The sequence below is a fragment of the Haliaeetus albicilla genome, chromosome 12 (genome assembly GCF_947461875.1).
Source record: "Haliaeetus albicilla chromosome 12, bHalAlb1.1, whole genome shotgun sequence".
Classification (NCBI taxonomy): domain Eukaryota; kingdom Metazoa; phylum Chordata; class Aves; order Accipitriformes; family Accipitridae; genus Haliaeetus; species Haliaeetus albicilla.
The window spans coordinates 43159494-43169927 of NC_091494.1; the positions used below are offsets into that span (position 1 = coordinate 43159494).

A 10434-nucleotide genomic window follows, 5' to 3' on the forward strand; every position below is an offset into this window, starting at 1 on the left:
AGCCAGCTGGCAAGCTGAGCCACTTAGATTCTCAGAGCCCAGGCCAACATCCACTCACTGCTAACAGAGCTGTTAGTTGTCTGCCTGCCCAAGCTGATTTAATCTGGACATGACATGGTCATCTTGACGTTCTTTTCCTTTATAGATTACACAATACAAATTTCTTCAGGTTAAGGTACCAGAAGCCACCTGCAAAACTGGAAGCATTCAAAAAGAATAGTTTCTCTCAAGAAAGTGGTATTTAGTGAAAGTTTGAGAAAGCTGACAAACACACACTATTGTGGCAGAGCCCCTTGAGAATCACCCTAGAAGTCTGATCCTCTTTCAGGTCAGGTTCAAATTTATTCACTCTATATTCTGATAAAGACAAAGAAACAGAGTAGTATTAAAATCTCAACTTTATTTGGCCAACAAATTCAGTTCCAATGTTATTGTAGTGGAATGCTAAGAACCAGCCTGATGCAGCTCAGGCCTTTGAGGCACTCCCCTGTTCAAGTTCCTCCCCAAAACCCAGTAATTGCAAGTGTCCTGTTTGATCTATTTTATCAGGCCCTCCCACACCACCCACCTACCTGGTCAACCCATTCAAAATAATGCATGGAAAGTGACTGCAAAACAGTCTTGCATTTGATCGAAAGGATGGCAACACAGCTAGGTCTTGTCTAAGCTGGTGAGCCAGTGATCACCTCCACCCTCAGAGCCTGCCACAGCCAGTGCACACAGTATTCCACCCTTCCAGGTGTTTGGAATAGTCATCTCCAAGTGTCTTAAAGCAGAGGGGAAAGGAAACATCTGGCCAGCATGAAGAGAAGCACCTTCACATACACCTTTCACCAGGATGATGCCATCAGCCTACTGCCTCTTCCCCTACATATACTGAAGGCTGATTTCCAGAGAAGAACAGCTGAGACCATTAGGACCCTGCCAGGTGCAGAAATGAATTATGGGCTTTAGTTTTAAAATAAAAAAAAGGAAAAAAAGCTTTCTTGGAAGATGTTAGTGGCAAGGCTCCAGAATGTTGGGCCATTGAACTCATGCTACCGCTTCACAATCTGCTTCTACCCAGAAGAACAGAATACTTCAAACAAAAGCTGTGTACAAAAAAAGTACATCACAATAAAAAAAATAAGCCCAGCTGGCTGGGCTGGCTACCTAGTGACAGATCCCTTCTGAAGCAAAAAGAAAGAAAAGATAGTCAAGTGTACAGACAAGTGAGGGTAAAGTGTTATTTTAAAAGCCAATCCCTGGATTTCCAGTCATTCACCTTCTGCTTTAAATCTTAATGGGTTTCTGACTCACTGGACTGCATAACAGCAGCCAATTTAGTGTCTGATTTTTTGGGTGATGTAGATCAGTCTTCTCCTTACAATTCATCCTTTTGGATTTTCTGCTCATCATCACCTTCCTCAAGGTCTGTTTCTTCATCTGTCTCCAGGTCCTCCAGATCCTGTATGGGTTACAAAGACAGCTGCTGACTTCTGGCACATTAGGCAGATCCAAAACCAAGCACAGAACAGCATCGCTAATCTGTTCACTATTCTCTGCTGCCATGTTAACAAAAGATCCAGAGACTTCTACCAAGAGCTCTGAATTTGGGACCTTAAGATTAGAAAAACCCCTGGAAGGCAGTACCTGCACCTGTAACACCCTCCACCCCAGCAGGTGAGGAGCTTCCAACTAGATATACTGCATATGTAATGTCCATCACAATGCTCAAGTTCCAGGTGCTGAGCAGGAGTTCTCAATAAAAAACAAGCCCTCTAAGTACTCCAGCAGTTTGCACAACAACCAGAGACAACTCGTGCACATTTAGAGGTTGTATCATCAACAGTTTCCATGCATTTGTGCTTAAGCCTCCCAAGAATATTTATTTCACACCCAACTGAAGTGTTGTCAATAAAAGGAGCCCATTACAGGCCAATGGCCAGCCAGGCTACAACTGAACAGATCACACTTTGTGATGTGGGCAATTTTGTTCACCAATAGTATCCTTTCCTGCCACATAACAATCCAGGATCTTATTTAGGGCTGAGGATTCAAGCATAGCACCAGATCTGACCCATGCTCCACATTCTGAAGGCCCAGAGTACTGTATTAATATTACTTACATCATCAGCTGCTGCCCCATCCTGACCTCCACTCTCCAAGAATTTTTTGAAGCCTTCTAGCGTCCTCTCCCCATTATAGTCAATTACCTACACAGGAAAAAACATCAAGATAATGGTTATGGGCACCTACAGAACCACACCCCTGGAAAGGAGAATTCTCTTTCTGAGCAACAGTTAACATGCCAAGCAAAAGGGAATTTAAAAATTCACCTTCACCCATATGAGACGAAGGAAAACAGCTCAGCCACTAGACTTCAGAGATCACTGCGAGGAAAGAATAGCCTGCAGATGAGCACACTGTCCTCTGCTATGCTCCCTCTTTTCCCAATTCCCACTTCCCACCCCCACCAAACTCTTTCCTACAGCCCAGCCCCCCACAAAGGGTCTCAGATGTCCTGTAGACTTGATGTGTTCCATCCCTACAGAATGGAGAGCCCTCCCAAAGGCCTTGTCCAAAACAGAACTCAAGCAGCAGGCAACTAAGCATTTCTAGTGCTCCCTTGTTAGGTGATCTGCATAAAGGTCAGCTGCCGCCTTACATTTCTGCCAGAGCCTGCAGGGAAGAACTTGAGTGTGGGGAAGCTGTGGATTTTCACTGCCTCTACTTCATTGGCTGTCGAATCCATCTTGGCAATGACAATGTTCTCATGGTCCCTGTAGGTCTCTCCCAGCTTGTCCCAGATAGGAGCCAGCTGCTTACAGTGACCACACCAGGGGGCATCTGTTAATTACAAAAACATGGCTAGCACCAACAACCTAACAAGTTACCACCACCACTCCCCCTCAGACCCCACACCAGACAGTTCACAAGCATCTTTTCAACCAATGCACCTTTTCAACTCTGCGGCTTAGATTCTGTTAAGATGCTTTCTCCCTAATCCTGGTCATGCCATATTCTGGCACTCCTTTCATGCCAGTTACTTGGAATCAGCTGTTGAAAGATACTTACAGAACTCTACAAAGACATTCTTATTCTCATCAAAAGCAACTTCTTCAAAGTTCTTCCCAACTAGAACTTTGACAGGCTGCTTGTCCCAGTCTTCAGGAAGATCTTGACTCATCAAGTGGGGCTGGAATAAGAAGGGAAATTCAGAGATACAGTTTGCTACACAGCTGCTTGGAATGTACATGCAATCACATATCCTGGAAACCCAAATTTAACCACCCCCCTCAGTGCCTCAATCATAGGCTGTGAGCAATCGGATGAATCAGTCACTTCCTCTTCTGCTTACAGAAAGTCTCCTTCCCCCCCCAGAACAAATGGGAATAACAGGTGCTCTTGTGCAGAGAGAACTGCAATTGAGCTCTGTAGGAAGGAAACGATATTGCTGACAGTATCATTCCCACAGGACTGAGTTTAGCTAAACAGTCACTACTGGAGTAAGCTGCATCTGGCTACCTCCAGCAGATTAGAGCTGAAAGCTCTTTAAACTGTGCCACACAAGTTCACACCTTCCACAGACTGCTGGCAGAAGGAGCAACTGGATAAACAGCACAGTTACCCACAAGCAGCAGAAAGAGCAGGCTCTTGTTGTACTCAGGTGCCAGTACATAGCTTATTTTCTTACAGTCTTCATGCCCCAGTAGTTTTGCCTTCTGTTTCTCAGCACAAAGCCCACTAGATTCTCTGTACATTAGTTGGAAGGATTTTCTCCAGATGACTCACACAACTCCTCACAAGGAGGATTTTTTCATGCTTGCTTAACCAGTAGGTTTACCACCAGCAGCATTTATCTTTATTACCTTGATCTTGCCCTCCAGGAACTTATTACAGAACTCTTTGATCTTGTCTGCTGTGAGGTCATCTGATTCAGGTTTGTATTTGGTCATTTCTTCCTCCAGCGTGATCAGACGTACAGCTGGACATTCTTCTTTCTTTAGGCCAAAAAACTCCAAAATCCTCTGGTTGTCACTGTGGTCACTATCTATGAAGATGAACAGGATCTTTGGAAGAAAAAGTCAAAAGCAGTATGGTGAAGATGAGTGCCTCTTGGCTATCAATACTTTACACACACACTTGCACGGGCAGTAGCTGAACTGGCCCCTCTTCCTTCTCCAAGCCCATTAAGAGGGCACCCTGTCAGAGCACAAATGCTGGAGCCGCAACAGTTCAAGCAGCATGTGCACAGACCTGGCACTGATGTTGATTAAGGCAGAGTCAGATTTACATCTGCAAGAAGGAAAGTCAGGAATTAACTGCTATTCCTTCAACAGTTGTGCAAGCCAGTAAGTGACTCAGTCACCTATTATCAAGAGACACAGGTAGAGAGCGCACTAGCTTTCAAGTCCTCCTCCACAGCTGTTAAGTAGATATAGACAGACAGCGCTACACTTGTCTGCAGGAGGTGGTCAGTGAATTCATAATCCAAGAAATCCATCTCACCTTCCCTTTGAAGTTTCCAGCTGCACTCTTGAAGTTGTCCAGTTTCTCCTGATAGTCAGACACACTTTTTGGTAGGAACAACAGTATATGGGTCTTGATCTCTCCTCCAAAGATTTTAGGAGCAGTCTGAGGAGTAGAAAATAAAGTTTACTTTTGGAAGAGAAGTAAATCAGTGTCAAGACTAGCTTGGCTCTGCTATTCTGACTAGACCACAGGAGCTTCCAACACTACAGGACTGCTTTGAATGGCAAGTTTATGCCTCCTTTCCCTTGTGTTCTTCACATTTCCCCATAACCCCAAACAGGTGTCAGCCCCAAGATAAAACATGACCACACAACCTACAATTCAAGCTTTGTTATATTCATGCAGCAGCTACGGGAAGAAGCCTTACCAATTATCTAAAGACCTACCTGTTCAGTGAACTCTATGACCAGAGGCAATGCATTAGACTTGATGAAGTTCAGTAAATTATCTTTTGTGAGATCCCCTTCAAAGTTGTTACGGCCTTCATCAAACTGCAAAACCAGATATTCTTGCATTAGAACACTTCCATTTCCCATACAAATCTCCTTCAAGAAATAAGATGCATTCACACCAGAGTCCCTGCTCCAATGGATCTCAGCTGCACTTATTCAAAGCAGACTTCCATCTCAACAAGGTCACCACATGTTCACATAAAATCTGGATCAAGGTGTTCATCTTCCTGGCAAGCAAAGCCTTAAATCACCCCCAAGCAGCAAAAGGGGAGAGCAGCAACAAGACAGTCAACTTAGATCTTGGCATTGTTCTGCGCTATCATGAAACAATTTGTGAAACTGGTCACCAACGAGGACTTTTAACAGCTGCCACACAGCTTTGTAGAAGGCATTAGGCAGACCAGTGAGAATCTACAAGGGCACAGGCAGCTTTCTGCTCTGCAAGAATGAGCAATGTCAGAGCCAACACAAGCACTTCAACCAGACAGTGCTATGAAAGAAGTCTGACAGCAAAGCCCACTATGCACTGCAAGTAAATAGTAATTTACTCAGCTCTGTGGGGTTGTTTCAGTCTCTGTTGTTAGAGACAACAGCACGTGTTTAACACGCACGTCACGCTAGAGGTGCCAGATCCCTTTTTATATTAGGACATCACCTGTATCCCTGACTAGGATTCTCAGAACCCTCTCCGGCAGCCAGGAAAGGGAACAGCTGTAGAGGACCATCAAGGTTAAAGAGAGGATGTGCAGGATAACACAGCAGTCCCATGGCAGGGCAATGCTCAAGTTACTGGCAGAAGCCAGAGAGTGGACTCAAATAACCTTCTGTTAGAGGAAGCATACCAGTCTTGGCTGAAAACCCGAGCAAAACACTTAACATTGGAAGTTAACTTTGTACATACTTTAAAGAGTATTGAACATCACCGTAGCACCTTCAGAACAGTTGTTTGAGGGTCTTTGCAAGTCTGGACAACTTGCACAAAGGATAAGATGAGAATGACTAGCCAACAAACCCTCTCAGTTTAGACCCAACTAACTGCAGGAAGCTGAGCCAAAGTCCAAAAACAATTGTTGGTAAAATAAACCCTCTGGTTCTCACGCCCTCATATTTGGTTACCATTGTTGCTCATTTTCACCTTGGTTTGGGGTGGACATATTCAAGAGCTCTCACGACACTACCACAACATTGCACTGAAACAGGACCAAGGAGGCAGCAGCATTCACAGGCTGAAAAGCATCTCACCTTCTTTCTTCCATGCAGAGAAGAGCACTTTTGCAGCATCCCAGCCCTCCAGTGGCTCATGAACTGCCTTTCAGACCAAGGTTCCTCCCACTCCTAACACACCTAACAGAAGCTGCCAGGTGCAGGACTGCTTTTCATTCCAGATGTACCCAAGCTCACTACACTTATGGAAAATAGCTTGGAAATTCCTTTACTGTTAAAGACTCATCCTGCCATTGCCCCAGTTCTTCACAAGAGGAAGAAATCCCAACAGAGCTCACAGGACTTCAGGGTTAGAGTATAGTACATCAGATCAAATCAACACAAGTCCATTCCACAGAGAACTAAACATGAGAAAACATACAGGTAACTCAGTAAAACCCAGGGTAATAACTTGTCAGTGCTGGAAGTCCTAGCTGTAACCTAGCCCCTTCAGAGCATTCTCATATGTTACCTGCTCAGACCCAATGCTGGTACTCTCCGCAGCCCCAAAGAGGCAGTTTTAGAGGAGCATTTCTATTTGGACTTCAGCGTTTGCCAAAGGACAAGAACCCCTGCAAACAGCTATTTCAGCCTAGCATTAGCCATGAATAAAGCATACAAAAAGCTATACACGCAAGAAGAGCAAGATACAGGTAGTAAGTCAGCCAAGAACAAAATGCTGCTCCCTTCACCCACCCCAACTTTTCTAGTTGCAAAACCTTAGCATTCTGAACACATTAGCCAGATAATTTACTTGCACCCTCAGCCATACTGATCCAAGGGACCTCCGACTGAGAATTTCAGTCTACAGGCTTCTAGCACCATAAAAATAACTACAAATTCAGAGGCACAGTGGAATAAAATATACTACTTTAGCTGAACAAAGAAGAGAATGAAATAAGAATTAATTCAACTCTTTAGCCTGCCAAATTGGTCAGACCGATGACTGCTTAGATTAAAGATTTAATAAGTCTGAACCCAAAGTGGCTTTGTCCTGCCTCACCGCGTCTATACAGGCAGTACCACCAAGTCTAAGGAACCTCTGCTTGTCTTCTCAAACCTAGAATTTCATCTCAGCGACTTGGATTTTAATAGCAGAAGGCATCAGTAAGTTTATTTCTGATTCTTTAGATGGCCAGCATCCCTCTGCACATAATCCAACTGCCCCAGCCTAGTCAGCTGGAACTGCAAATCCTCTTAAGAACTTCATGGGAATCATTATGCCACAGAACCCACAGCAGTGCGAGAAACAGAACAACTCTTGGACACAGCCATCGACTGACTGCAGCAGAAGTCAATACTGAGTATGTTTAAAAGCAACTTGGCTAAGCCATAATCAATCACAGAGCATCATGGCAAACCATCAAGAACTTGGCTACCGTTCTGTTTAAGACCTTCAAATTTCAGGGAGGGGCACAGGAGGCCTCACTAGTTACAACCATTGTGCTGACCATTACTGCACTGCAGCCAGATATCTGAGAAAGAGGGAAGTGAGTGAAGCAACAGCTTGGACCCAACACTCAGCAGCTTCAGGAGGGCAGGACCAGGTCAGGAGACCGTCGAGGCTGCCCTCTGCCGACTACAGGCCCCTCTGCTGCCAGCTGTGCCCTACAAAGGGACCCGGCACTCTGCCACCCCACAAAGGGGCTGTGGGCTCCGCTGTTCTCCCCCCCCAGGCTCTGAGGCTTGGAAACAGTCAGATTGACAGCACAGGATCTTTTGCTGTTTTGTCCAGGGCTGCCCTCATTTGAATCTGACTAATTAGAGAAGAGGTAAGAAGAGGCAGAAGACTCAAGTGTGGTGCTCATGCTTTGCACCAACCAGTACCTTCTTGAAGAGGACCACGCCATCCTTGCTAAGCTGGTACTTGGTGAAGACATCAGCACTGGAGGAAATCCCAAAAGGAATGTCATCCACAGCTTCCGCTGCCAACAAGAACTCCTTTGCAGGCTCTGATGTCAAATCCTGGAGAACAGAGAAAGGTGTCTCACATGGGACACATCAAACTGAAGCATAAACATCCCAGGGCTTACCAGCCAGAGAACTGGAAGAGCAAGTAAGGCAGGACAGCAAGTGTTTCACAACTTAGAGAGCCTTCCCCAGCTGTCAGGTCCCCATGGGGCAGAAAGCAGGGAAGGCCCTAGATATACACAAGAGCTTCTCAAACAGAAGCACAAACTCTACCTTGAAGAAACCAATCACAACCACTTCACTGGAATCCACTAACGTCTCTGCTGCAGCAGTGTCCGTCAAGGTAGTTGCAGCCGGGCCAGTGCGCTTCTTCAGCCAGCTGACAATGTCATCTGCTTCTCTGCCAGCTACACCAGAAAGATAAGAACATCAATTCACTTTTTCCCCCGACTCAGTTTAAGAGCACAAAACGCCTAAGCTTTGAGATAGTAGACTGTTCAATAGCTGGCCAAGAGGTCGGGAAGAATCAAGATATCGTTTACACAACTCTTTTCCTTTCACTCCTAGTGTAATGAAGCTAATCCCTAATTGTTAAGTCAAGGTACAAGGGGCTCCCGGGAATCCATCCTTCTCTTGCTTCCTAGCCCAAGCACATTCTTAAACTTGGAGAAGCAATACAGCACTTCTCCAAGATACTAACATTTTTCATGGAAATGTATCACCTTTTCCTTTCAAAATCGGTATTCTGGATGTTACCCTCAGCATCCAGCACAGTGTGGCTTGGTTTAGGTGAATTATGCTTGTCTTGGTCTTCCTTGCAGCTCTGTCTTACATCTTGTGTTTGCCTCTTTACCCAACCACCCAAGCATTTTTTCAGTTCTGGGCGCTACACTGCTCGAGTCAAGCCGAGCAACACGTCAAGCTTGGATTGCTTTGCTTTCCTACGCAAAAACAATTCCATGCACTTCAGCTCATATCAGGGCTTTCCCCAGCTTTAGGTGAGAAAGCCTACTGAAGGCTGACCCGTTCCTTGACACCCCAAGCACAACAGCCCTCCAGAGCACATCTGCTGCAGTGCCATTCCCCCTCTCGCTCCGCTCCATGGGTCGCTGTCACAGTGGACCTTGTCCAGCCGCACCAGCACACACGGGAGTGCAAGGACCAGGTGCAAGGACCCACTGCCACGTCATTGCCCTCTGCACCTGGGTGGCAGGGCCTGCCACCCTGGCTCACCTGTGTACTCCTTGGGAGCGGCCTTGTCACCGTTCCTGAAGAACTTGATGGTGGGGTAGCCACGCACGCCAAACTGCTGTGCCAGCTCCGACTCTTCCGTGGCATCCACCTTGGCCAGCCGGATCTCCGAACCCTCCGCCTTCAGCTTTGCCGCCGCCTTCGCGTACTCGGGCGCCAGGGCTTTGCAGTGCCCGCACCACGGGGCGTCTGCGGGACGGGGCGTCAGCCGGAGCCCCCCCCGCTCCCGGGCACGACGCTCCCGCAGCCCCCCCCCGGGCTCAGGGAGCCCCGCCAGCGGGCATGGGGCAGGGCCGAGGGCGGCGCAGAACCCGCACCCCGAGCCCAGCAGCCCATCCTCCCCCCCCCCACCTCCAGCGCCTCGGCGGCCTTCTGGCCGAGCCCAGCCCCGCACAGCCACCGGCAGCGGCCGCCCCCCCGCGGACCGGGGCAGCCCGATCCCTCAACACCTCCACCCCCTTCCCCTCCCGGCCCCCGCCAGCCCGCTCGCTCGCTCCTCCCGGCCCAGCGCTCCCGCGGCGCGGCCCCCCCACCCGGCCCCGGTCCCGGCCCCGCTCACAGAACTCGACGAGCAGGTAGCGGTGCGCCGCCAGCGCCTCCTCGAAGGAGGCGGCGCGCAGCACCAGGACGCCGTCCTCCTCCTCCAGGGCCGCGGCGGACGGCGGCAGGAGGAGGCAGAGCAGCGCCGCGATCGCGCGGAGCCCCGCCATGGACGCTGATGGCGGCGGGTCGAGACGGGCCGGGCCAGGCGTGCGGCCGCGGCGCCGCCTCCGCTTATAAACCCGCCTCCCCCGGCCGCCGCCGCGCCCCCATTGGCCGCGCCGCGCCGCGCCGCCGCCGCCGGCCATTGGCTCGGGCCCGCCGTCCGGGCCGCCGCGCGGCTCCTATTCGCCGGCGGGCCGGGCACCGCCCTCCGCCCGCCGCCGCGGGTTGGCCGCCGACCTCGCTCCCCTCCCGCGGGCCGCCATTGGGCCCTTTCCCCGCAGCGTCGTCCGCGATTGGTCAGCGCCGCCGCCTCGCGCGGCCGCCTGCCCTCGAACGTGGCACTCGGGCGGCCCCGGCGGGCGGGCACTGCGCGTGCGCAAGGCCAGGCGCGCGTGGT

General features: G+C 49.1%; 1 protein-coding gene across 1 annotated transcript; it reads right to left on the minus strand.

The window, feature by feature from the left end:
- Positions 1-380: 380 nt before the first annotated feature.
- P4HB (prolyl 4-hydroxylase subunit beta) lies at positions 381-10195 on the minus strand. Its single transcript, XM_069799540.1, has 11 exons — positions 9892-10195; positions 9315-9521; positions 8355-8488; positions 7998-8135; positions 4902-5006; positions 4492-4617; positions 3852-4052; positions 3058-3178; positions 2648-2829; positions 2109-2195; positions 381-1447 (listed from the first exon to the last, which is right to left on the minus strand). The coding sequence occupies exons 1-11, from the start codon at positions 10178-10180 to the stop codon at positions 1364-1366; spliced, it is 1674 nt and encodes a 557-aa protein (XP_069655641.1). The 5' UTR covers positions 10181-10195; the 3' UTR covers positions 381-1363.
- Positions 10196-10434: the final 239 nt, after the last annotated feature.

Coding starts and splice junctions, on each gene's coding strand:
- P4HB (XM_069799540.1), bottom strand. CDS start 10,180: ATGGCCGGCGGCGGCGGCGCGGCGCGGCGCGGCCAATGGGGGCGCGGC. Junction 4,618..4,901: donor TCATAGAGTTCACTGAACAG/GTAGGTCTTTAG, acceptor TCTACTCCTCAG/ACTGCTCCTAAAATCTTTGG. Junction 3,179..3,851: donor TCCTGGAGGGCAAGATCAAG/GTAATAAAGATA, acceptor TTCTTATTCCAG/CCCCACTTGATGAGTCAAGA.